Source organism: Fringilla coelebs (genome assembly GCF_963513975.1).
Source record: "Fringilla coelebs genome assembly, chromosome: 9".
Lineage (NCBI taxonomy): Eukaryota > Metazoa > Chordata > Aves > Passeriformes > Fringillidae > Fringilla > Fringilla coelebs.
In genome coordinates, this window is record NC_140067.1 from 4,246,054 (window position 1) to 4,273,586 (window position 27,533).

At 47.9% G+C, this 27,533-nt stretch overlaps 1 protein-coding gene across 1 annotated transcript; it reads right to left on the reverse strand.

Annotated features, from left to right (window-relative positions):
- On the reverse strand, nt 1-22,722 carry PRKAA2 (protein kinase AMP-activated catalytic subunit alpha 2). Its single transcript, XM_084211157.1, has 9 exons — nt 22,597-22,722; nt 16,899-17,040; nt 14,853-14,946; nt 13,442-13,586; nt 12,611-12,698; nt 9,953-10,177; nt 8,472-8,976; nt 5,971-6,097; nt 1-5,756 (listed from the first exon to the last, which is right to left on the reverse strand). Exons 1-9 carry the CDS (start codon nt 22,688-22,690, stop codon nt 5,518-5,520), a joined length of 1,659 nt encoding a protein of 552 aa, XP_084067283.1. The 5' UTR covers nt 22,691-22,722; the 3' UTR covers nt 1-5,517.
- Nucleotides 22,723-27,533: the final 4,811 nt, after the last annotated feature.

Here is a 27,533-nt window from a genome sequence, read left to right on the forward strand (position 1 = left end):
TCATGTCTGAGTTTATTAAAGTGCAAATGTCAACCATGGAGACAGCTATCACATGCAGTGCAGTACACCGAGAAACACTTTCCACGCCATAAATGGAAGGAAAAAGGCTCCGTTGTGATTATCTGATGCACAAAGGACAAAACTGAACCAGGGCTCTGTGCCCTTCCATAACAAAAATACCGCAGCCATGAATTGGGAAACAAAGCCCTCTCCAGGCCCTCAGCTGACAAAATAGAAAATATCAAGAAGGATGGAGTGTTTATAGAGCTCAAGGGGTTTTTGTTCTGAGATTCATGCTGATGATGTTTGAAGGGATGCTTCTACTCAGAACTTTTTAAAGTTGGGTATCTTTTTCTTAAAATTATAAATACATAATATTATTAATCATAAATACTCCTTAGAGTATGAATTTAAGAATTTAAGTGGACAAGTCCAGTTTACCTCTCTCATAGCTGAGGTTTGTCTGCCCAAAGATGCTGGGCCAAGATCGCCACAGAAATCCTGGGATTCAGTTTTGCTTTGTGCTCTAAAAGAAAAAAACAAAACAAATGCATTGAGGTACAAACCACGTGAATATAACATGATACAGAACACATGAACATGCTTTCAGCAACAAGAATAAATATTACCATGGCTACAGGATCTACTTCACAGCTTTGTGAGATGAGGATAAATAAACTATTTCCAAACTTGAAAAAAAAAAAATTAACAGAGATGAGTCTCACAAATAAACTTTGATTTTTAAATTAAGGCAGCTTCAGCAGGAACTTCAAGGCTTTTGTTGAAAACAGACTTTTTCTAACACCAAAAGTGTACTCGTGCTTGCAGGTAGAGCTCTGATTCACAGTCTATTTCTCCTAATTCTGACAATTAAAACGAGCCAAGATCTGTGCATTGAATACCAGGTGTGCTCTCTGCAAAAGTCAGTGTTCCATCAGTAGGTGTCACGTGGGAACTCTGAAACCCAGCTCACCTCTCAGGCATGGGACTGAGGTACCTCTGGCTGAATCATTAACTCCATGGCCGGGAGGCAGGCTGGGAATTCAGAATTACAAGAAGCTGTTGCATTTTTTTTAATAAGCAAATGATGAAAAGGGGATATATATATATATATAAGGGGAGGGCTAAGGAAGCCAAAGGAAAGCACTAAATGAAAAGCCCATACCAAAGTAAGACCTTAAGAAAGGTGACTCTAGTAAGGTCCATCATACACCTGGAACAAAACCAGACCCTAAAACTTTCCAGGAAAGAAACAGCAGGAGCTCGAGCGAGGGTTGGCTTGGCTCATCCAGATGTGCGGTTCTTCTTCCCTCTCTCCTCTCAGCTAATAAAAGGGTGAAGCCAAATAATTGCACAACAAATGGTACTTCAAGTATTGAGAAACACGGCCTGCATGTCTCAGAGGGGGGATCCTGCACGAGCTGGGGAAATTGTGCACCTCGTGAAACAAAGCTGCCGCCTCCAGCAGCCCCGGCGCGCGGCGAAGGCACGAGTTCATGTCCTGCACTCGGCTCCCTCCTCCTCCTGCAGGGCTGCAGGCTGACAGCAAAGAGCAGTGAAATGAAAAGGAGTATTCAGAAGGGTTGTTTTGTTCAAACCTCATCAATTCCAACACGAATGCCACTACAATCACAGACAGAAACGGACGCACAGCACACACTGACCAGCTGGTTCACGTTTTTACAGCACTGCCCGGGTACTCCCCTGTGCTTGCACACACCTCGTGAAATGCTGAACTGGACACACAGCTGAAGATGCATTTCTGACCCTCTGAAGGGGAAAAAAAAATAAAATATCCTGCTGCCTTTACCTGCTCAGCCCCAGCTCCTGGAAATAAACCTGCCCCAAACCCCATCAGCAGCAGGGCGGGTGGAAGGGCAGGATTCTCACAGCTCCTGATGCCACTTCCCCTCCCATCCTGCCAAGGCCATGCCAAGCTGATGGGGTGAGCCAAGCTGCTCTTGGGCTTTACCTAAAAGAGGGTGTAAAAATAGCATTCCCATTGTCCAGGTCCTCTCAGAGGCTGGGATTAGTGAGGGGTGGCAGTGTCCAGGGCACACACCTGCCCTGCTGGAAGAATAAAGCTGAGAGGACAATGACAGGGATGCCACCTACATTTTATATATATGCATATATAATATTTACATAGATGTAGCTTCCAACAAGAACAGCACAAGGTATTTCTGAACTAACTTATCCAGGAGCTGGAGGTTTCTGTTGGAGCCTATCTGAACTCTTTATCCTTTGCATTTTGTCTCTCTCCCCCTCGGGCTGAAGCAAAATTTGGGTGAGCTTGTGGCTTGCAAAGCACAGCTGTTCAGTGGCTTCTGAAGAATTGCACTTGGAGTAATTCAAGTTTCTGTAGTTCAAATATTGTCTACCCTGCTTTTCCCGACGCTTGTGCATGTACCAGCATAACTCAAAAAGAGCTGACCACAGTGTAACAGTGTGGAAGTTAAACTCTTCCTCTGGAAAATGTAACTGGAGGTCAGCAGCTCCTCTGCAGCTGGGAAACAGAACACAGCCTATTCGAAGGTAAAATAAATAATAAAAAGAAGTGAAAGTCCTCAGAGTGTTCCAAAGTGCAGCACAGATTTTGGGCAAGGCTGTGACGGACCAGTCAGTCCAAGGTGGTCACTGGGGAGGTGCTTCCACCAGTCCTGCTCCCTGCACTGCCTCTGCTGACCCTGAGCAGGGAAGTGCTTCCTCTCTTTGTGCCTCTGCACATGGAAAGCTGAGTAACTCTGACTGCCCTGCAGGCAGGACTGGTTCTGCAGATCCACACAGCAGTTAATGTTTGCACGGCTCGGAGAAGATGCCAAGTGCCACAAGGGGCTCATTCTACAACCCAGAAATCCCACCCGCCTCCAGGAAGCAAATATTTCCTCCCAAGGGCATCTGCTGCTGCTTAATACTATTAGTTCTGCTGGGTAGGAAATCCCAGAGGACAAGAGTCAATTTGAAAAAGACATCAGTGCATCTACCTGCTCCTGAGCCCCAGACTGGAACACACCTGCCCCTTATCAAGGGGGCTACAGGAGCTGCCAGGACTTGGCAAGATGCTCAGCTGGGAGTGAAGATTTGAAAAGCCTTTAACATTTGAAATACATTTCACTTCATTTCATTGCTGTTTCCTGGATGGAAATGAATGCCTGGCCCTACAGCTGCTCCTGCTCCTCTGCAAAGGGGTTTATCTCCATCACCCCAAATCTCAGCCTTGATCCAAAAGCTGCTGAAGGGCTGGGTGTTCCTCAGCTTTGACTCTGGGGTGGGGTTTGGATTCTTTTTTGCATGCAGGGGTTTGGATTCTCCATCCAAACTCACACCACAGCACTGGGGACACAAATCACCTGGCAGCCACCAGGCACAGCACCAAAGCCATCCTCACCCCAGAGTATTTATTTAATAATCATAACGTAATAAAAGGCTCGTTACAAAACCTAGGACCACTACAAATTTTTTCAGTATTTCTTACAGTCCAACCACTACTGTGTTGGATTTAGTGTTCAAGAGCTTAACAGCAAAACTGATATTTTTCTTTTTTTTTTTTTCTTAAATTTTTTTTTTTTTGGAAGCTTTCTACTTTGTGCGGCTTCTGGAAAAATTGCAGCTGTAAAGTCACGTTAGTGAGGATCCAAGCACAATCTGTAACAAAAGTAAGGCAATTTTGTGGTTCTTTTTAAAAAAAAAGGGACTTCAAACTGAAAAAGTCCATTTAGCTGCCAGTAGATGGCAAAATATCCCGTGTTTGTCTTGATTACCTTAAATGATTAGTAAAAAAGGCTTAATTTGTTGTTCTCTTCCTTGCTTCTCATACAAACTTGCAGAAAGTATAAATTAAAGTGCAACTGTACAAAAAAGAAAACCCTAGGAAAAAACCTCAAGGGGTCATAAGAAGCTATCAAAAAGACAGATTACATTTTTTTTTCAAGTTGAATGACTGCATACCTGGGACCAGCAAAAGTTCTTTGCTTTGTTTCTTAAAACAGAACACAAAAGAAGAAAAAAAACCAAAAACCAGAACAAAACCTAACCCCCCACCCAACCTGTTTTTGGCAAAGCTTTCATAAAGCATTTGTTCCTTGATTAGACTATTACTTCATAATCAAGTAAATGGAATTAAATACCATGTCAAAGCCAAGCAGATGCCGACGCTGCCCATTAGATTAATCCCACGTAATAAAAAATAATAACTCTTTTAAACAAAGAAGTCACACATGCATTAGGGTTTACCCTTGGGTAACAAGAATTTAACCTTAAAAATCCAGTTCATCTTAAAAAATAAAATCCCATCCTTCAGATAGCCAGTAGCAAAGGAACAGTAAAATTCCGGGTTGGGATATCCCTGCCTGGTCAGCGGAGCAGCGAAGGTCACAGTCCTGTGGGCAGCAGCAGCAGGACAGGAGAGCCCTTGGGCAGGGGCAGTGAGTGTCCAGCAGCAGGGAAGGCAGATTTGGCAGTGATTTTGGGGAGGTGACAACAGGCAGAGCATCCTAGGGGAAAGGTGAGAGGTGAGTGCTCCGGAGCTGTGCGCTGCTGCTGGCTCCTGCCCGTCCCAACCCTCGGGGGAAGCGCTGGGTCCTCGGGTGGGTGATCCAGATCCTGTCCTCTGCTCACCTGAACCCTGCTGGGATTCAGGCCCTGGAGCCCTGGTGAGGCAGGGGAGGGGGAGCAGGCTGGAGGGAGGTGAGAAAAAGGCAGTCTGCCTTCAGCTCCGAGCGTGGCGAGCTGCTCAGTGCTGTCCGGAGCCCTTGGGCAAAATAAAGCACCTTAGGGACACTCCTCTGCAAAGAGTGGACAGGGACACAGACTGCACCTTAGGGACACTCCTCTGCAAAGAGTGGACAGGGACAGAGACTGCACCTTAGGGACACTCCTCTGCAAAGACTGGCCTCCCCATGGCAGGCTTGCACCAGGACCTTTGCACATCCCACCTTTCCTGCCCCTCTTCAGCAGAGGGAAAAAGAGAGGGGAGGGAGGTCATATTGCACTAGTGCAGAAGCATCTAAGCAGCTGCTGCTTTGGGGAGAAAAGTGTGAGAGAGGCTGGCACCTGGGTGTGAACACTGCAGAGCTGCTTCATCACCCTCCACTCCATCTCACAGAGCTCCTGGTCAACGCCTCTGCCCTGGCTCAGCCCAGCCTGCCCCTGCTCTGCACAGCATCAGGGAAACATCAAACTCCCTGCAGGAAGCGTGGCTATGCCTCCATTACCTCAGAATGAACCAGGGGGGAGGTGTTTTCCAAAAACTCAGCGATAATGTTTGTTACTTTACAGCCTTAACATTTCCCATGGGGTTCACAAGGAAAGAAGAAAAAAAGAGTATTGGATACACTTTGCCAGGCACAAGGAGAAAAATTAAGTTAATTTCCTTGGTGCCTTGCTAGAGGGGAGCACGTTTTGGGTCTGGACTTGGCTCTGTGGGGCAGCGAGGGGAGGAGGAGGAGGAAGAACAAGGAAGCAAAAGAAAGGAGGGGGCGGCCGAGTCAGCATGGATCCTCACGGTGCGGATGATCCTCAGCGGGCCAGGGCCATGATGAGGCTGGCACACATCTCGAAGAAGTCCATGGTGTGGCTGCCCAGGCGAGGGGGCACCGAGGGGATGCTGCCCACGAAGGAGCCGCTCAGGGAGCCCATCAGGGACTGGCACTCGGTGGCCGCGGCCGCGTCGATGCTCAGGCGCGGCCGGTGCAAACCCGCAGCCGAGCAGGAGCGCTGGGGCGTGGAGGAGCCGGACCTCTGCTCCATCACCTCGTCTTGAAAAGCCAAAAACAAAAAAAGGGAGAAGAGAGAAAAAGTGGGATTAGTGCTGCAGTGTGGGTGCGGTCATGAAATGGGAGCAGCAGCAGAATTTGAAAGGCGCAAATGGGCTTCTGCTGAAATGACACGTGTGTAAGCGCTTCAGGATGCAGGGGACGGTTCTTAAACTTGCAGGCTCGCCCTGCTGCGTGTTCTCCATCTCCTACTCACCATCGATGCTTTTGAAGTCCAGCAGATAGCTGCGGTTGTCCACCTGGTAGAGCTGCAGGCTCATCTTCACGTAGTTGCCGGTGACGGGGTTCTTGCGGCGCACCCGCAGGTGGTAGGCGTTCACCACCTGCAAGGGGAAACCTGCCCTCAGCAGGGAGACTCCAGGCAGCCAGAGGAACACTTCTTCCCTTATTTTTTCTAAATATGAGCGAGACATCTTCTGGGAAACACTGTTTCTCAAAAGGACAACCACTATAAAATGAAGCAAAGGGCTTAATTTCCTCCTGTCTTTAAAGATTCTTCTTAAGGCTGTGATTCACCAGCTGCTGGCTGAGGAAGCTGCAGTGACCCATCTGCCAGGCACAAAACTGATCTTTGCTCCTCCCTCAGCAGCAGCCATGGCCACATGGACCAAAAAGTCCACTCGTGGGCCCACACACACGGACAGTGCTCGTGAAATCAGGGCAAGCTGGGCAGGGCAGAGCAGGCTCTCCCATCAGCACAGCCAAAGCCAGTGCCTGTGGATCAGCCTCAGGCTGAGTACTTCCCCTCTCTGCTTCCCACCTCACAATCTGCTGCATCTCATTTACAGTGAGATCTTTTCTCTGTGCTATATTTATGAAGCAACTGTGTGGATGGGAGAGTTAATTCTGGTGAAGAGTCACATCTGAAGTTATTCTTAGGGTGGGAAAGGCTATTGTGAAACCTCCTCATATGAAATAAGCTCCACTGCCTACACAGAGATGTTGGGCTGAGTTGGTTTTTGAGGCTGTAGCAGAAATACAGCAGGTTTGTTCACTCCCTGTAAAACCATGCAGCTAAAAAATGTCTGCCCAAATCCTGCCTGGTGCAGGAAAATGGGGTTTCTGGAAGCTACTTGGTTTTAAATATGTAATATTATCAAAAATAAGGAGGAGGCAGGAGGTTTTAAAGAAGCAGAACAGTGAAATTCACATAGTACAATGCTCAGGACCTGGAGGGAAGAGAGGAGCTCAGCTGGTGAGGAAGATCTGGGCTGAAATTCTCCTTACATTGCTGCTGATGCTCACTTGATGCCAAAGGCCATGAGCCAGGAGAGCTCACCTCGGGGGCTGCACCAGGATTTGGGGAGTCAGGCACAGCAGCAGAGCTCCAGGGATAACTTAGGGATTTATTATTCCAACTTTAAAAAGGACTGTGACTAAATGTTGCACTGCCCTAGAGAAATACCCGCAGTGAGTACTGCCAGCTAAAACATCTGGATTTACACCAAGAAGCTGAGCCCTAAAATGAAGAAGCAGTAAGTGTCTGAAAACACATCTGGTCCTGCATCTCCATCAGGGAAAAGGCCACCACATCAAAGATACAAATTCTGCACCCAAGGCCCCCTGCCCCTCATCTGTGCATCCTTTAGGACTACTTGTACTGCACCATTTCTGTCCTGACAGGACCAGGCAGAAATAATGAGAGCTCCTCTGCTCAGGAGCACTCGAGGTGACCTCGCAAGGAATTAGCCCCTAAAATTAGAAATGTGAACAGCTCTTCTTATCCCTGCAGCTAAACAAGGCAGAATCATCTGTCCAGCTGAAGTCTTGGGGCACTCAGAAAGAAACCCCTGATTTCACACCGTACAGAAACACCACAGATAAGCACAAATAAGCACAGCTGGCACCTTAATTCAGTGAGTTTGCCTTAACAAGGAATAGCAGGGATGACTGCAAGGTGGGGGTATTTATCAGGTGTTACTGTCATATTTTCTGGGAAAATCCCTTGCTCAGGATTTTGCTCCTGGGAAGCTGAGAAGCATCAGAAAAAAATGAAAACAATAATTATCTGATTTGCCTCTCCTGTGTTTTGCTGCTTTGGAACGTGTTAGGACATTGTTTACAACAGGTGGGTGTTTGATTGGTTTCATGTGAATTGTTTTGACTTTATGACCAATCACGGTCCAGCTGTGTCGGGACTCTGGAAGGAGTCATGAGTTTTCATTATTTTCTTTTTTAGCCTTCTGTAAGTATCCTTTCTCTATTCTTTAGTATAGTTATATATATATATAACATATAATATGTAATATGCAATATGTAATATATAATATATCATATATCATATATCATATATTGTCTATATTATATTGCATTATATATTGTATATTATCTATATTATATATATTATAGTATATATATTATAGTATAGTATTCTATTATATATATTTAACATATATTATATAATATATTATATATATCATGGATAGTATATATTTAATATAATTATATATATTATATTATGGAATAATATATACTATATATATTATATAATATATAATATTATATATTTACTATCCTAAAATAATAAATTAGCCTTCTAAGAACATCGAATCAGATGCATCATTCCTTCCTTCCCTTGTTGGGAATCCTTGAAAATACAACAATTTGGAGACAGGTGAGGCATTTGTCTGGAAACAGGTGAGGCTCCCCAAGTTTATGGGATAAAGGATGCTGGAACTCCCCCCCAGCCCTTCCTACCTTCCACTCGAAGTCCAGCTGCTTCATAGCCCGGTACACCTCGGCCATAATGTCGTAGGGCTTGCTCTGGCTGCGGATGCCCAGGTGCCACTTGGCCTTTTTGACAGTCAGGGGCTTTGGCTTGGTGGTGTTGAGGGCGTCCAGGGGGCAGCGGGCCTTGGGGCTGTCGGCGATGAGCGGCGGCATCCGCTCGGGGTGCGGCTTCACGCCCGGCGGGATGTGCAGGGCGCTGTCGTCCATGAAGGAGCCCGTGGGCGGGCTGGAGGCCAGGTAGAACTCGCTGGCCTGGTTCATGATGCGGCGGTTGTCGATGACCAGGTGGTAGGCCACGGCCAGCTGGTCCTGGGGGTCGCCGCTGTACAGGCTGTTCATCACCTCCGACTCGGTGCACTCGAACTTCTCGCACACCTCGCGCACCGCCTCGTCGTCGATGACCGTGGCGTCGTAGGAAGGGTCCTCCGGGAACAGGTAACTGGGCAGCTCCTCCTTGAACCACTCGTGTTCCCTGGGGAGGGCAGAGGGGAGCCTTGAGGTGGGAGGAGACGTGGGGAAGCCACCACCAGACAGGAGTGAAGCCCAGCGATAAATGGGGAGCAAAACCCAACCCAGTACAGGGACACTGATGGCACTCTGCACGCTGAGCTTGAAGTGAGACTCAACACTTCCAATATTCCCTTTTTTATTTTGATACAGAGCATCAAACCTGCCCAATTCCCATGCCCAATACCCAATTCTCACTAATTTACAATGAGGTGAATGATAATGAAGTGTCTAAAACTCACACGCTGCCTTGTCTACAGGCTCTATGTACTGGCAGTAATCTCGCCTCATGTGCTGCCTCTCTAACATGCAATTAAGTCCTCTCATCCTAAGGAATTCAGGAATAAAAGAAGGAAGTTTGCATGGGTTTCCTTGAAGGGTAAAATTAAGGCCATCCATTGAAAATGCATTAAAAACCTGAGATATTCCTGGAAGCCCTAATACAGTTTATGCCCATGCTTAGCTAGATGTAACACATTCAGCATTTACATATTAAGTTAGTAACTCTTGGGTTTCTTTCCCTTTCCTTTTGGATATACAGTAAGTACAATGATTACCCCCTTTATCTGGTACCCATAGGGATGTGGTCTTGAAATATAGTAATGAAAAATGGCTGTTGGATATTAAATTTTTGGGATTATTGCACGTGCTTTTGCTAAGTGCTGTTACGATATTTTTAAGGCTAGTTTATAATGCAATAAAACAGAATTTTCAATATTTGTATATAATATATATATGTATTAAAAAACTCTCATCCTGTTCATCATCACCCACCTCCAGCCAGCACAGAAAGAGTGCAGGGCTGCTCCTTGAATCACTTGGGACAAGAACTATCTGGATTCGCTGACTGCTCCTGAAAACCACCCTGCCCACCTGCCAACAGGTGACCCCCAGGACAGTCACCAGAGACCCCCACAGGCTGCCAGCCCACCCCAGCCCACCTGATGTCCTTGATGGTGGCTCTCTTGAGGGGGTCCACCTGCAGCATGTGCATGAGGAGCGTGGCCACGGAGCGGTTGAGGTATTCAGGGATGTAGAACACTCCCCCACGGATCTTCTTGAACAGGGTGGGGACGTGCTCGTCATCAAAAGGCAGAGTGCCACACAGGAGGGCATAGAGGATGACACCACAGCTCCAGATGTCCACCTCTGGGCCAGCATAGAGCCTGCATGAGGACAAGGACAGGAGAGAGCTGTCACCACCACCCTCTCCAAGGTCAGGGTGCAGGCTCTGTGTCACCCCCATCCTCTCCTCAATCAGGTGGGGGAACCCCTGCCAGCTCCAGCAGGGACAGATCTCCAGCCCACACCAGGGCTGCTCACGTGTCTCTCCCCAAACCAAATGTGCCTCAGCCAAAACTGCTCAGGGAAGTGAATGGCAGGGCTGGCACTGGCTGCCTGCACTCCTGTGTACAACCCTGCCTCCACCAAACTCTCCAAAAAGCCAAACCTCACATTTCCAACAGCCCTGCCAGGCTGTTTGCTCCTTTGCCCCAGAAATTTCTGTTCACTGAACGAGGCAGACAAAGCAGCAACAGATAAATTCTGAGTGTTTATTTTTGGTGTGCTGGTATCTAAGTGCTCCTCCTTCCTACAAGCTGCCAAATGTGCTCTCTGCCATCACCAACTCAGGACACCCCAAATAATACAGTTTTGCTCTTTTTGCTCCATCTGATGCCTCCCCAGAGAGTTTGGGGGTCCTTGCCCTTGGGCTGTGAGGCCCAACCAAAACACAGAAGCTGAAATGCAACCACAGAAGTGTCCTCATGAAACCTGCACTTGCTCATCCTGAAAAGCATCACTGCAGCCATATCAGCGTAGAAATCGTGCTGGTCATGCATGTGACCATTCTCTGAACACCCCAAACACTTGGTGTGCTTCTCCAAGGGAGAGACTTTCCCTGCTGAGGCCAGGAACAGCAGCAAAGCCATTTTGGAAAGGCAGAGGCTCAGCCTCTGGGATGCCCCTCAGCCCTGCCTCCATGCCCAGCTCTCACAGATCAAAGCCTGATTCTTTGGCTGGTAACAGCACTGCCTGAACAGTTTTTTGGACCTTCAAGCCCACATGAGAAGCACTTTTGTGGCTCTGAAAACTGAGCTGTCACACTCTGCTGCTTTTGTGCTCCAGCAGGGAAGGCAGCAGTCAGCTCCCCCCTGCCCCACAGCCCCCAGCAGGGCAGGCAGGGTGGGTTGTGCCTGTCCCCCTCCAATGCAGCTCTGAGAAAGGGCCAGCTTGGCATATTGAGCAGGGCCATGAAATTCAGGCAGCCCCAAGCCTGCAGGTGGGGGTGATGAGGGAGGGATGCAGCAGCAGCCAGCCAAAAAGTGCAACACGTGGGCTCGGTTTTGGTTTTCCTTCTTGCTTTTGTTGTTACTAAGCTGCACTGCCTGTACCCTTGGGACACTCAAGGACTAAATCCTCCTTGCTGATCTGCCTTGTCTCCCATATAAATTGAAAAACACGTGTCTGGCCTTCACTGAGATGGAAATACTATTTTTTTTTTGGAATCCCAGCAGTTTCTGGCTTTGTACTCTTCTTGACAATGAAGATTTACTTGGTTTCGTTTCTCACACAGAGCTGTAGTCACAACAGGGTTTTTGGATGCTAGTCTAATTCCTAGGATGCTCTGCCAACACTTGCTCTGGTGTAAACAGGGATAAAATAATCAAAATCACAGCAAACACATTCTGAACAAAATGTTCTATTTAAAAGCTACAGATATAGGCAAAAATACACTGGATTAGGAAAAGTAAAGCTCATGGCAAAGGGAAATCAAAATAAAAAAAGGAGCAGATAATGAGATGGGCAGTTTGAAGGACCACTCAGAGGAGTGAACATTTGAAAATCTGTATTTGCAATCTTTGCTAAGGTATTACAGAGAGAATTGGGGCAAAATGTGCATTCTGTGTGTTTCCTGTTTCCTGACAGCAAAATACAGGAGGCAACACTTCTGTATGAACACGTGGCAGTCCAGTTCAGCCTCGGGGGGTGTGCCCAACACTCCATGTGCTGTACAGATGCTTTGTGCTGAGAGATGCAACCACAGAGGAGGTTTGTCAATTCAGTGAATCAGTTCAAAACAAAGCTCTGAAGGCTGAACCTACTGCCACAGCCAAAACCCCAAGCTCAAGGAACCAGAAGACAAACATTTTCTTTAGCAGTGCTGAGAAGGGATTAAAGATCTTCCTGCTCCTTTTGTTAGTGAATGCTTTTCCTCGTTAACACTGTGTTTTATATTACAGGTGGGCAGGAGAGGAGGGGGTGGCCTGGAAAAGCCTTTCCACCTGGAACCTCAGTATTTGCATCCAAAGAGTCATTTTCACCCTCTTTAATTAGCAATATAAACAGGCAACATCTGGTATTAATAATTCCTCCAAAGTAAACACCTGTAGCAAAACACGGTTTGCTATTTCAGCTACTGAGAAGTAAAATAAGCAAGAAATCCTTCAGATCTTTGCCAACAGATTCACCCAAACACAAAACCCAGGCTGGAAGGATTCAGCTACTTTTACTGGATGCACAAAGCTGTTTCCAATACCAAGAACAAATTTAAACTCCATGTGCTCACATAGACTCTGATGAGAAATGGAATGTCTTACCTTCCAGAGATGACTTCAGGGGCTGCATAATTTGGGGAACCACAGCTGGTGCGTAGAAATTCACCATCTGACATCATGTTGGACAGTCCTAAAACAAAAAAAAGAAATGCTTATTACACACTGATGTCTGATCTGAAGGTGCAGACATGCTGTGTGACATGTGTCACACAGAGGAAAGGCAGGGAAGTAGAGTGGGATATTTGGAAGGGAACTGTTGATATAATTTAGATAGACTTCTCAGAACTGATTTGAAAATTATTACTTTTGTTATTGTTGTTGTTTGGGGGTTTTTTGGGTTTTTTTTTTTTTTCCCACACCCAACCAAGAAATATTCACTCCGGGCTAATTTTGCTCCTTTAAGTTGCAAATCCCAGAGCACGGAGGAGAAGAGACACAATTCATCCCAGAGCACTCACTTCATATGGCAGCTGGAGCTGGGAAATGAGTAAATCTCCAGCAGGATTTACATTGCTAGAAAGGACTCACCAGGACAGAGTTGGTAGCCCGGGTATTTTAATGGATTTCAACCCCTAATGCCACTTAGAGACTCCTGTTACTGCTGGCTGTAAAACCAACTGAGGCCAAGAGCACATGGCCAAACAGAGGGAGAGCAGGCACAAAAATAACACACACAGCCAGCTCACCCTGCATCAGCTGCACCCAGCCTGCCTCCAACACAAATTAGGTAAATTTGACATCGTGATTACACTAAAACACAGCAGAGATTGACAAAAAAAGCATCCCCTGCTGCTGCAGGCAGGGCAGTGCTCCTGAGTGTGGGATTCCAGGTGCTGCTGGCTGTGCCTCTGGAAAGCTGCCGGGGTCACGTACCAAAATCAGCTATCTTTGCATTCATGTGTGCATCCAGCAGCACGTTCTCTGGCTTCAGGTCCCTGTGCACCACCATGTGCCTGTGGCAGTAATCCACTGCAGAGAGGATCTGCTGGAAAAGGCGGCGAGCTTCTGCCTCCTCCACCTGTGGGAACAGCGGGAGGAACAACGCTGGGGCTTGGTGGGCACTCAGGGGAAGGTTGGACTTAGCAAGGTGCCAAAAAGCCTCCAGAGTGCAGGGGGAAAATCCCAGAGGGCCTGAGAGCAGAAGCAGTGAATAAAGCAGATTTCTCACCCTTGCATTTTGCAATGTGTTTGAAAATGATACAGCCCCGAGATGAAAGGTGAGACCTCAGTTCAGGGGAGATGTCAACAAGAACTTAAAGGTGGCACCTATCAGAGAGTGGCCTGCTGTCCCAGTGGGACTGGTACAGATCCAGGCTGGATAAAACACCACAGAGGATGTTGCTGGGAGCAATTCCTCATGGACTTCCTCTGGAAACTGGAATATCGTGGTGATTTTAATTACCTGTGTAGTTAATAAAGCTGTATGAGCTAGATCAGAGAAACTATATTTTCAGTTATTATTTTTACTGATGAATTCCAAAAGACTCCCTTCATGAAAAACTGAGTTCATCAGAAAAGATCCAAATCAGCCAACGAAAAGATCTAGATGGGCAAAATTTGTGAGAAATCAGAACTGTACATGGAAAAGAAAACTGAGTCAGCTCCACTGGCCACTACACCAACCTAACCCAATATGCAGTAAATGTATTGAGAGGGAACATGATGGGCTGATCCTTCACCTGAACCCTTACTCTGGATGTCCACTTTGGCCCATTTTTACCTCCTTGCCCTGCAACTGCTCTACGGGGCAGACACCAGCGATTTTCCTTCTAACCAAAATCTCACATTTCCCAGGTGATTTATACCCAGTGGGACTGCTGGCATTTGAAAATGTTGCTCAGATAAGCCACATCCTTGAAAAGTCTTCTAAGAACCTGACATGGAACCAAGAGGGGGGTCTGGGAGAGGTGAGTGACTGGAGTGGAGACCACACCAAGAGGTCTTCCCCTCCCACGCCATCAATTTGCTGCTGATCGTGGGAGTTTTGACAGGCAACCCGTAGCTAAAAATCCCAAAAATGAGCCAGTTTACCCAATATTTGCCCCAAGCAACACGTCACCTTGTGTATTTTGGTTTGAGCATCAAAAATACACCAGAGAACGCCGCGAAAAATCACACACAAGTTTTGTGCGAGCCAGTACGAGACACCCCAGATGGGGCTGCAGTGAAGCAACTTCTATTTTGGGCCTTAACCTTAAGTGTGCTCCCTTGAGCAGTCATTTTGCCCCTGAACACCTTCCTCTCCCCACACAAGTGTTGGGGCTGACTCAGGGCTGGCACTTACACGTCCGTGCTTGCAGATGTAATCAAACAATTCCCCCCCGGACACGTATTCCATGACCATGAAGAAGTCTGTTGGTGTGCTGATGACCTGGTACCTTCAAAAACACAAGGAAATTTAAAAAAATACATCATTAGGAACAGGGAAAGGCTTTTAAACAGATTATTAATTCCACATCAACGCTTCAAATAAGGATTTGTTTGGATCTCGCGTTTGCTTTCCACTTCTGAAAAGCTGTCTCTTGTTTCCAGTATAATCTTTCACTTGTCTGTGGAAGGACCTCTTTTCCAGACCTATGATCTTCCTTCAGCCCTTTAAATAATCCTCTGAAATATCTGCCAGGCAATCTCACCACATTTAGGACTGCCCTGACTTTCAAATTTCCATTTTGGGTAAGGTCTGCAACAAGAGCTTTAGAAATGAAGCCCTGGTTAGCTGAGGGCAAGGAGAGGATCCATCTGGTTTCCCTCATATCAAGATAAAAAATAGATAAAGAGCTCTAGGCACTAGACAGAATTTCCTCTGGACAGGTAGAGAAACAAAAAGGAGACCCCCCTGAAGTTATTTTTTGAGTATTAAATCTCTCTAGAATGGGGGGAAATCCTTCTAGAATGGGGGGAAAAACCCAGAGTACCATCTTCAACTTGCAGATTTATTCTCCATTCTCCTTCAAACTGATCCCTGAGTGCTGCAAAGACATTTCAGTGTCCCAGCTGGAACAAACTGCCAGTGATCAGCTGAGGTCAATGCAGCCCCAGGAATTCACAGCAGCACCAGCCAGGACCTCCCTCTGTTTTATTTCAGATTCATTGTTTTGTTGTTGTTTGCTTCTTTTTTTTTTTTTTTTTTCAGATGAATTTCATTACTTTTTACAGGTCTGTAATTTGAAACAAAGAGATTTCAGCAATTTTCAGAGGCTGGCAAAGGAACGTGGGATACTCCCATAAAGATCAATACCATCAACCTCATTTTTCTGAAGAGCTCTGGACCCAGACATCTAAGCTACTGTTAACTGCCCCAATATTTCTTTTATATACATTTAAAAACTTATTGAAAGAGGTTTGTGTGCTCCAGTCTCCTCACATCTTTATCACTGTATTTCATGAATGCAACATGTATCACAGGACACAGATATTGTCAAACTGGATTTAATTTTTACTGCTTTGACAAATGTGTGAACAGGGTCTGACTCGCAGGATGCTGGGTACACAGCTGAGGAGTTTTGCTGGCGCTTTTTTCATGAAATAATACCAATCTGTTCTCCAATAAATCCATGGAACTGTGAAGTTACTCTAAAGTCAACAGTTGCTGCATGGTTAGTTATTTAACTGCAGAGAGAATTTGTTTTCCCTTGCCTCTAAGTCCCAGGTATTTGCTATATCTCATGCCAGTTTTAAGGCTGACCTAAATGTCAACTTACCCTTGCAGTTACCATTCAACAGCTTTCTTTTATAGGAATGCCAAAGATATTATCGAGTGCCTCATTAATGTGGGCTGGCTGCACAAGCTGGGGATTGAGCAGGAATCCCAGAGGCTGCAGTGCAGGTGCTGATTTACGACCCCAACTCAGGTTCATCAAAGTGGAGGCTTTCAAAACTTATGTCTGAATAATAAATTTTGAAAGAAGAAGAAAAAAAAAAATGTTCTTTTAAGCTCTGGCTAATCAGTGCATTAAAACATAAATCCCATTGACTGGAGGCCAAGGTTTCACTCTCAGAGCCTGACCACGCTGCAGCTCATGGAATCACAGAATGGTTTGGGTTGGAAGGGACATTAAAGACCATCCAATTCCAACCCCTGCCATGGGCAGGGACACCTTCCACTATCCCAGGCTGTTCAAAGTCCCATCCAACCTTGCCTTGAACGCTTCCAAGGATGGAGAAGCACAACTCCTCTGGAAAAGCAGCACCAGTGGATCACCTAACACACAAAAACGTGACCAAACACGGTTTTTATTGCTCCAGCCCATCTCCTGGAGGCCAGCTAGCTGTGTGAGAGAGGTCTTTGTGCAGAGAGGAGCAGCTGCACACATGGCAGGAGGGCACTCACAGTTTGATGATGTGAGGGTGCCGGAAGAGTTTCAGGTTTTGGATTTCTCGTTTGATCTTCCCCACCACGTCCAGGCTGCGGATTTTCTGCCTGTTCAGTATCTTCACTGCCACTTTGTGCCCTGTCAGCTGGTGCTCACCAACTATTAGAGAGAGAGAGAGAGAGCATTGCAAAGTCACTAAACAGGGCAGCAGGGCTCACACAACAAGTTTAGGGCATTTTATAAAGCCACTTCTGAAGGGGAAAAAAGCAGAAGATTAGGGTGTGAAATAAAGTTTTTGTCTCCTCACTGTTTTCCCAGAAGAGTCATAGAAGGCAGAAGAGAGGGGACTTATCTGCCAAAAACACTGCTCTAAATAAAAGAGTGAGTTGCTGGAGGAGGTCATACCCCAAGCTAATTTGCAAGGATTTATAGCATGTAAAAGCTAGATTAATCAGAAACAGATATATTTAAATGGCAGAGGAGAATCTCCACCATAACACACTGGTAGACAAAATCCCTCATAAATCCAGTCTTAAAACTAGACCATCACACTTCTTTTTTTAAAAAATGGTACGGGGATTTTCCTTGCCCAAAATAGGACTGCAGGATTTGCATTACTAAAATGAATTTCTATTTATACTTCCCCCAGCGTGCTTCTTGCTTTGATGACAAGCTGCAGGAACACTGCTGGACTGCAGGAGCAAACTCTGCTTTTAGGAAAGATGCAAACTTCAATATGGGTTTTTTTTAAAAATGCACTTGGTGCACTGAGATGCTGATGTTTATCTCCTGTGTTCAGGGAAAAATCATACCCATGAACTGGGAGGAGCAGCCCCACTGTCACTGGGAGAATTGTAATTAATGATGTGAAACTAATTCAGCGTGGGATCCATTTGCTATCAATAAACAAACCACACCAAAAAAAAATAAAAGGCTCCCAGGAAGCAAGATTTATATCAAAATTAAGAGCAGAAAGAGCTTAAAAACGTGGTGTTTATGCCCCTTCTCAGTATTTTCCAACATGGCATTCAACAGAACGACACACGGATGGTTTCCTAAAGCCTGCAGAGAAAAACCTGCTTACAGTAAATATTTGTGCTCTCTAATTACCAACATCACCCTTCCAGTGCAAGGAGTTAATTATTGCCAGCAAACCTTGCTATTACATTATTAGAGCCTGTAATTTTGGCAGCCCTAATGAGCTGATCAGAAGCACCCGGGGTAAGCAGGAGGTGTGAGAAGGGCAGGGCAGCAGCACTCAGGGCACACCAGGTCACTATTATTAGCCAGCAGATAAGACCTGCCAGAGATTCTTTCCTCAATAAGAGCATCCTAAAAATAAAACACTTTACTGCCCTTGAAAATTAAAGCACCACTTTGCATGTCCATTTTATTCCTCGTAATACTTAAAACTACTAAATGATGGAATGAAAATAAACTCAGCTTTGCAGCAGAGATGCAATTTAGGGATTAGCTGAGGGCTGGAGGAGGCAGATAATTCCTCTGGTGCAGTGCAAGGAGAGTGCTGTAAATAGTCCAGGGAGGCATTTTCCCTGGTGAATCCTCAGGGAGAGGAGAGCAGGGCAGTGCTGCAGGGAGGTAAAGCAAATTTTTTTCACTGAACTAGGAGGAAAACCCTGATTTCTACCACCCTTTGTTTCAGGACAGCGCTTTCTGGCCTTGCCTCATCATATGCTTTGAAATTTTTTTATTATACACTAGAGGAAAAAAAAAAAAAAGGTCATGCCCAGAATGAATAATTATTGTTTTTAATACTATTGCCAAATAGTTCATCCCCTTTCCCATCCGTGACAAACAATGTGTAACTCTGCAAAGGTTTGCTAGCACAAACACATCAATAATTAAAAATAAACAGCCTATTTTGTAATCCATCTTTTGCTTACAGTAAGCATTAGATACAGAGATATTATTGTTTCTGTCCCCAGTGACTTGTTAAGCCTCCTTGAACTCGGTGAGAGAGAGAGAGACACAAAGAGGGAACACAATTTCCTGTGTGGTGGGAGACTTCTAAGCCTTTGAGGGCTCTCTGGACTGCAGGAATTTGGACATGGGCAGTGTGAACTGCCCTTCCCCTGCTCACAGAGTCACTGTCTCTGCAGCCCAGGATCATCCCAGAAGTGAGGGCAGGTCCCAGGTCTCCCAGAGGAATGGCAGAGGATCCTCACCCCAAGAGTGGGTGAGGGTGGTGGGGAGGACACCTCCTTCCCTCTCACTGCCTCCCCAGCTTCAAAAAGTGAAAAGGGGACTCTGGACATTTACTTATTTTTATAAAAAGAAAAAAAAAGAGGAGGAGCAGTGATTATAGCACCATGAGCACAGATAACAAATAAAACCCTTTGACAGCACGGATTTCTGCATCACTTTCTTTATCCTACCAGCTCAGGCAGCACAAGCAGTTAACATTTTTGCAAATGCTTCAGGGCAGTGTAGAAGCTCTGTGGAGGGGTGAGGAAACTCCTTTCCCTATCAGCTCTGCTGGCCCTTATCTCAGCCCAGAGTTAAAAATGAAATCCATCCAAAGCATATATTTAGCAATGCTGTATTCATTCTGCCCCAGTGCCACTTGCTTGTGTGTTGTCTCAGCCTCTCCCTGTCCTTCCTCTGCTCAGCCTCCTTTGGTTTATCTTCCCTCTGACACCAAGTTTGTCTTTTAGCAGCAATGCCACAGTGCCTGGGAAAAATGGAACTGATCCCAACAGGAGCCCCTGGAGGTGACACAAACACAACCCAAGTCCTCCAGGGACCTGAAATCTGTCATTTTTGTGGCAAACAAGCCAGGCAAAGGACCCCCCCCAAGGCCCCCCAGGGATGCTGTGGGTGGCATCACACAGAGAAAATATCTGGGTTACTCCTGTGAACCTCACTGAGCTTTTGGGGACCCACAGGGTGGGACCTGCCCACAACAAACACAACTTTCCTCATCTGTTCTCTTCAACCCCCAGGGAAGGAGATGCCATCCCCTTCCTCCAAGGTTTTGCTAAAATCCAAGACCTTCTCTACAGTTCTATTTCTGCAAATTATTCTGATTCTCTGTAAATTAAAATTATTTTTTTTTCCCTGCAAATTATCTTCTGCCGCTAGGACAGGGAAAATAACGACATTTGGTAAAAATGCTGTGTGGTAACTTCAAGTCTTGACATGACACCTCCGGTCCATCCACCACATCAGCTCCTGCCACCTTCCTCTCTTCTAACAGATGCTGGGTCCTCATCCCCACTTCCAGGTGGAATTTCAGTATTAGCACCAAAATCCTGCCCTCAGCTGCCAGCCTCTTTGCTCCCCTCCGTGCCTTGCGTGGACTTTCTGTAAATGAGATCAGGAAACTGAATGGGCTTAAAACAAAACAGTTTCTTGCCACTTTTTGGGAGGACCAGCTCCCTGATGACCCAGGCAGCCAGGGACTTTTTCTGTCGTGTGTCTGGCTCCTGATGGCTCAAAATGACTCCTCAGCTCCAGCCATGAGTTGAAGCCCTGGTTTGTACCTCTTGTCACTAAATCCTCCCTTTTGTTGCCACGTCTTATGTCCCTAATAACAATAATCCTGCACAACTGTAAATTATGATTTAACTTTGATGAGTAAGGCAGCAAAAAGCACCAATACCAAAACCTCGTGCAAGGCAGAATTTGAAGAAAACACACCAGCAACAAGAAATATCACTGATGGCACCTGACTTGTCCCTGAAACAGCAATTATCATACCCAACACACAATGCTTGAATCAATCAACAAAAACCTCTACTTTTCTCATGTGAATGCAAGTTTTTTCTAAAGTTCATTTGATTAAAATGCTGTAATTCAATCCAAACGGGAGATTCCATTTCTTCATTTCAGTTCCCAGTCTCAAGCACAAACTTCACCTATCAGTTGTAGCAAAATATTAAGGGAAAAAAACCATAGGAAGGGTACTACTCACCTATAAAGGATTTTGAGCTAGGAAATCTCTTTCATGTTATTTGAAATATGTCTTTGGAAAATGTCTGTTTTTACCACACTCGGGTCATGTGTGGGGTAGGGGGTATTTGTGCCAGTTAAAGATAAAAAAGGCTATTGTTGGCAGGTTTAAATTGGTCTGCAAGGAAAAAAAACCCCTGCCTTTGGAGCAGTTTTGAGGTCTGCTAGTACACAGGAGTGATTTAAATGGTCCTTACTGTTAGAGGTATTTATTCTGATAATTCTTTAGACAGTAAATTTGTGGTTTGGGATTAAACACAGCAATATATTTTTAGGGGCGTGATTAATGGCCACAGGTGGACTTAGCTGCAGTGGTTGTGGTGGTTTCTTTCATCTGCTGTCAATTTGGGTTTATTTTAAAACTCCAGGAACTGAGGGCAGGCACAGCACCCCTTTGCCCAGCCACATCCCAATGAGGTGGGACACTGAGTGGGACAGCTGCTCCCCCAGCTCGAGCTAAACCCATTTCCAACTGGGAAACACAGCTTAGACACTGAATTTTGTTGGTTTTCTGGTTTTTTAGTATCTTGTTTAAAAACTGAAATTTGCACGTAACGGCAGAATCCACAAGGAAAAAAAAAATCCAAATATTTGCAAACCTCACAGCCAGGTAAAGCAAAGCCCTCAGGATGTGAGCTGGCTGCTCTGGCATGGCTGGACAAGGAATCCCTGTGTGGAGCCCCGGCCTGACACAATCCCCCCATCCTGCAATCCTGGAACGGTTTGGAATGGAAGAAACCTTAAAGCTCATCTCATCCCTCCCCCTGCCACGGGCAGGAACACCTCTGACCATCCCAGCTTGCTCCAAGCCCCATCCAACCTGGCTTTGAACACTTCCAGGGATGGAGCAGCCACATCTTCCCTGGGAAACCTGTGCCAGAGCCTCCCCACCGGCACAGGGAACAATTTCTCCCCAATATTTCACCTAACCCTGACCTCGGTCAGCACGAAGCCGTTCCCCCTCGCCCCACCACTCCACGCCCTGCTAGAACTCCCTCTCCAGCTCTCCTGCAGCCCCTCCAGGCACTGGAAGGTGCTCTCCGGTCTCTCCGGAGCCTTCCCTTCCCCAGGTGCAGGCGCAGCCCGCTCATCGCTGCCCGCCGGCCCCTCCATCCCGCGGGAGCCGCTGGGTCCGCGGGGCGATGCTGGGAGCGGCAGCACGAACCGCCTGGGCTCCCGGCTCCGGAGCACCCCGGAACACCGGCGGGCCCCGGGAAGGACGGCAGCGCATCCCCGGCACGGAGGGGCGGGATGCCGGTGCGCCTCCAGCCTCCCCATCACCTCCCTCCGAACGCGGGAGCAAAGTTTGGGTGGGTGCTGCTCGCAGCGCGGGCTCCGGGGACTGTGACAGCCCGGACCACCGAGGGGCGAGCGCTGCATCTCCCACCAGCCGCCCGCCCGCCCGTCCGTCCGCCACCGCCGCATCCCCGCCCGAGCGCCCCGGGCACGGCTCCGCCAGCCGCTCCCGCCGGGGATGCCGCCCAGGGAGAGCAGCCGAGGGTGGCAGCGGAGCGGAGGGAAGGAAGGCAGCGGAGCCGAGGGAAGGAAGGCAGCGGAGCCGAGGGAAGGAAGGCAGCGGAGCCGAGGGAAGGAAGGCAGCGATGCCGAGGGAAGGAAGGCAGCGATGCCGAGGGAAGGAAGGCAGCGATGCCGGCGCGGAGGCCGCGGGAGCGGGAGGAGGGAGGCGGCGGCGAGGGGCGCTCCCGGCCCGGCCCGGCCCCGCCCGCGGCCGCGGTACTCAGCTCTTGACTTTGCCGAAGGTGCCGACCCCCAGCGTGTCCCCCAGCACGTAGTGGCCGATCTTCACCCGCCCATCGTGCTTCTGCTTCTCGGCCATGTTCGCCCCCCGCCGCCGGACCACAATGCACAGGGCCGGGCCGGCGGGGCGGGGAGCGGAGCCGAGCGGAGCGGCGGGCCCGGCCCGGGGGCGGGGAGCGCCCGGCGCCGCCAGGTGCGAGCGGCGGGGAGGGCACGGCCCGCGGCGGGGACACCTGCCGGGAAACACCCACCGGGGGCGGCACCTGCCGGGGGACGCCCTCCGCGGGCGGCACTGCTCGGGGGCGCCTTCGCTGCCGCCACGCACCTGCCGGGGGGACGTGGCATCCTTTTAGAGAGGCACCTGCCGCTCCGGGGTGACACCCTCCCCCGGTGACACTGTTCAGAGGGTGCATTCTCCCCTGCCGTGCACCTGCTGCGGGTGACGCCCTCCCCGGGTGACACTGTACTCGGGGTGCGTTCTCTATTGTAATCCACCTGCCGACGGTGACATCCTTTTAGAGAGGGACCTGCCAGGGCAAGACGCTCCACCGGTGACACTGTTCAGAGGGTACATTCTCTATTGCCATGCCCCTGCCTGAGGTGGACATCCTCCCCAGGTGGCACTGTACTCAGGGTACATACTCTATTGCCACGCACCTGCCGGGGGTGACATCCTTATAGAGAGGCATCTGCCGGGGGTGACACCCTCCCCGGGTGACACTGTACTCGGGGTGACATGACATCCTTTTAAAGAGGCATCTGCCAGAGCATGACGCTCCTCTGGTGACGCTGTTCAGGGGGTGCACGCTCTATGATGCACAATTGCCTGGGGGTGACACCCTCCCCGGGCGTACATTCTCTGTGACACTCACCTGCCTGGGGTGACACCCTCCTGGGTGACACTGTTTGGGGGGTACATTATTGCCATGTACCTGCCAGGGGTGGCACCCTCCCCAAGTGACACTGTACTCGGGGTACATTCTCTGTGACACTCACCTGCCTGGGGTGACACCTTCCCCGGTGACACTGTTTGGGGGTACATTCTCTATTGTCACGCACCTGCCTGGTGCAGCATCTGCCACAAGGGACATCATCCTCTGGTGGCACTGTCCTCTGTGTGCACCTTCAATTGCCACGCACCCACCTGGGGGTGACAGCCTCGTTTGGTGGCACTGTGCTCGGGGTACCCTCCCTGTGTGCAGTGACAGCCTCCCTGGGGTGGTGCCACCCTTGGGCTCCTGGCGTGGTGACATGGCCCTCAGAGCACACCCTCCTTGTGGTGTGCCTGGCTTGGTGGGGCACACATCAGAGAGGTGCTGGTGGCACTTTCCTTGGGGTGACAGCCACCCGAGGGTCACTGTGTCCTGGAGGTGCTGAGAGGGATGTCACACCTGCCCAGGGATGCGCCCATCAGAGGGTGGCACTGCCCTCGGGGTGTGTCCTGCTTTTGATGCTGCTCCCTTGGGTGGATCCCTCCTTTTGGTGACACTGCTCACCAGCCAGAGGAGCTGCCTTTGGCCCCAGGAGCACATCCCCACAGGAGGGATGCTGGCTGTGAGGGGCAGGGCTCCAAATGCACCCTCTGAGGCTCAGCTGTGCCCTGGGCTGGGAGACAAAGTGCACTCAAGGTTCACTTCCAGCCAGAATTCAAAAAAAATTAATGGTGAAAGCAGGATGTTCTCCCTCATCTCCTGCACAGAACATAAACTCTGTCTGGACCACATGAACTGTTTACATTAAAAAAAAAAAAAAAAAAAAAAAAAAAAGAATGGATGCTCATCCCAATAAAGCAGTATGATTGAACACCAAAACCGGCAGCCAGCCTATCTGGAAAGTGGTCCTGCCACATTTTAGTAGTGTTAATTTGTAGCTCTTTGTGTCTCATTCAGTTGCACGAAGCAGCAGAAGGCAGTCACAAATGCAATCTGTGCTCCAAGGTAATAAAGAGCTGTTTGGGAAGCTGGAACAGCGTGTGTAAACACAGGCTCCCTGATAAAATAATGACCAGCCTATGCAACTGTGCTATCATAAATAATAAAACAGCAGCTTAATTCAAGAAATCCAATAACATAAATAACTAAAATAAGCTGGGGGTAGAACAGGAAGGTTGCTGTAACACAAAACCGTTTGTAGGATAATGAAACCATCTCTGTTCAACCAGAACAACTGATGTACATGAAGGCATAAGAGAAACAGCATTTACAAACAGCAAACTCTGGATAAGATACAATGCTACAATCTCCTGGAATGCCTGAGAGAGCTCTGCCTTCTTCAGGCAGCTGCAAAGTTGTCAGCCCATGCAAACCTCTACCCTGCAAGCTCTGAGGAGCTCTGCTCTGTCTTTGGGGTTTGTTTGATCTCCCCTTCCAGTCCTGGCAAGCCCTGGCTCTGCCTGAATGAAACACCGCACAAAAAGTTGTGAACTCGAGTGGTGTTTGTTTAATGGTTAAACTAATATGTTTAACAAGAGCTGCTGCATGGAGAGGCATTGTTCTGCTGTCCTGCTTGTTTCCTGAAAGCTGAAAAGGAGAAATTTTTCACTAAAGCTCAGAGCAAGCTGCTCCCATGAGTGTTTCCACCACCTCTTGACACACAGGAGCTATTAGAAACATCAAATTAATATTAATCTTTTTTTTTTTAACTTACAGGATATAGTTTGGGGGCTTAAGGCTTGCAGGAGACTCACAGAAAGGCCTTTGCTTGGCAGCAAGGATGTCCCCGGGTGGGTCAGTGCCTTCCATCCTCTCCACTGTCGGTGAGAGCTGAGAGCAGAGCATGGGATGCTCCTGGAAAGCAGCGCCAGGGCTCAGGCTAGAGAAGGTTTGCTTATTTTCCCTCTGGCTTTTGAGAACATACATTTCTGTGTGTGCATGTGTACCACGGGCTCCTCGCTTGCAGACACGGGGGAAGGGAGCTGTGCCGGCAGGCAGGAGCTGAAGGGTCTCAGGAAAAGGCTGGGTGGGGCGTGTTGCTAGGAGATGGAGACTCCAGTGTCTGGCAAAGTGGAGCTTTTATTTTTGGTGCAGATCACACAAAATGGTATTTGACTGTGAAGCAGGGTAGGAATCTCTTCTCCCTGCTCACATTCATCTCTGAAGGATCTGTTTTGTGTAGTAGCGTTGCAGCTCATTTAAAACACAAATCAAACGTAGACTGCACGGTGTTCAGTCCAGCTGGAGGCTGGGTGCTTGCAATCTCCGAGAATTTTTTCTTTCTCTAATTTCTTTTTGCCTGCTCATTGAGAAATCCCTTGTCTGAGCAGCAGGATATATGTCTCTCTTTAGGGGAGGGCATCCTCACATGCCTCTGGTTCCTTTGTGGCTGGTTGTCTCTTGTTTTTTCAGACACTGCGAGTTAGCAGTTGGGTTTTCTGGGTTTGGGGTTATTAAATGCATCCTGCCAGGGCTTGCTCTCTCTTCTTTGCTGCCTGTGCCTCTTGTTGCACCAGGAGCCCCCATCTCAGCTGGCTGCATGTCCTCCCTCCTCACAGACAGGGACTGTGCCACGGCACAGGGAAAACTGCCATGGAATACCTGGCCCTTCCCTCTCCCTGGTCTGCTGCCAGGGCTGGATTTCCAGGAGAAATTAGGTCTGAGTGCTAAAATGTGGGATTCTTTTGCACCCTTTTGTGGGATGCAGGAGTCCTGGGCAGAACACAGGTGGGTCCCTTGCAGCTCCCACAGAGTCTTTGGCTCATGCTCACGTGGTGCTGGTGCTCCTCTCAGGCACCAAACTGCTTTCACTGGATATCCAAAGGGAATTGTTTTGGAAATGCAGGGCTGAGCAGCAGGATGCTGAAGGGCTGGGAGGGCACCAAAGAGAAGCTGGGTGCTGCCTGTTGCAGCAGTTGGCTTCAGCCAGCCTTGGGAACCTACAGAAGGGTTTGTAGCTGAACATCTCCAGCTGTGTCCAGCCTTCCCCCTCAGCAGCTGCCCCTGTCACCACATTTGGGTGCTGTATTTTTCCAGTTCAATCTGACCAAAAAAAGGCCAGGGATGCTGTGCATCTGTTAACACAAAAGCTCAACTTCTGGGCCATGCTGTCCAACCCTTGTAAGTGCCCTAAATCTGTGGATTTTCGGTAGGATTTGCATGCCCAGTCTGTTTTGGGAGGAGATAGTTAATGAGATAATGCAGCAGTGGGTAAACTGTGACACGTGAAATGGGATTTTTTGAATGTTGGAGAAACTGCATGCATCAGAGGCAGCTTATGCACATCAGATTTGTAACCAAGCAATTCCCATTTATATTATGTAAGTGATGCCATTTATCAAACCCCATGTAGCAGGCAAGAGCAGATGTTGAACCATTTGCGCTACAGTGTTGGAAATTAACTTTTCTGGGGGTTATTAAAATTATTGGTTATTCAAATACAATCTTGTGAATGTAATATAATGGAACAACAAACAGCATTACTCAAAAAATGTAATTGGGGTGGATCCAGAACCTATTATGGCCTCTTCTTGGTGTTGGGTGAAAATCTGTGTGGCAATATGTGACGCTCTGGTGGGGATGTGAGCTGAAAACTCTGTATGAGAGAGGGGAAGGAGGGTGGCATTTATGGCATCAAAAATAGAACATTTTAAGCATGCACATGATAAACAGCCAGTTCATGAGGAGGCTGCTGAGGAGACACTGCCTGCCTGTGCAGGCACTGGGTGCACAACACTCTAACCAGCAGCAAGAGAAAGACATTATTTCTGAGAGGATTACTCCTACATGAGAATGAGACTTCTGGATAAGATTTTATTAAGGGCACAAATGAGTAATTGGATTCCTCAACCCATTAGAATGTAACAGTAATGAATTCCTGCTATCTTTTTATGTGCCCTGTGATTAGTGTGATGGTTTGGTTGGGGGTTATTTTTAAAGCAGATAGTTGTGGTTGGGCTCTATGATCCTAGAGGTCTTTTCCAACTTTAA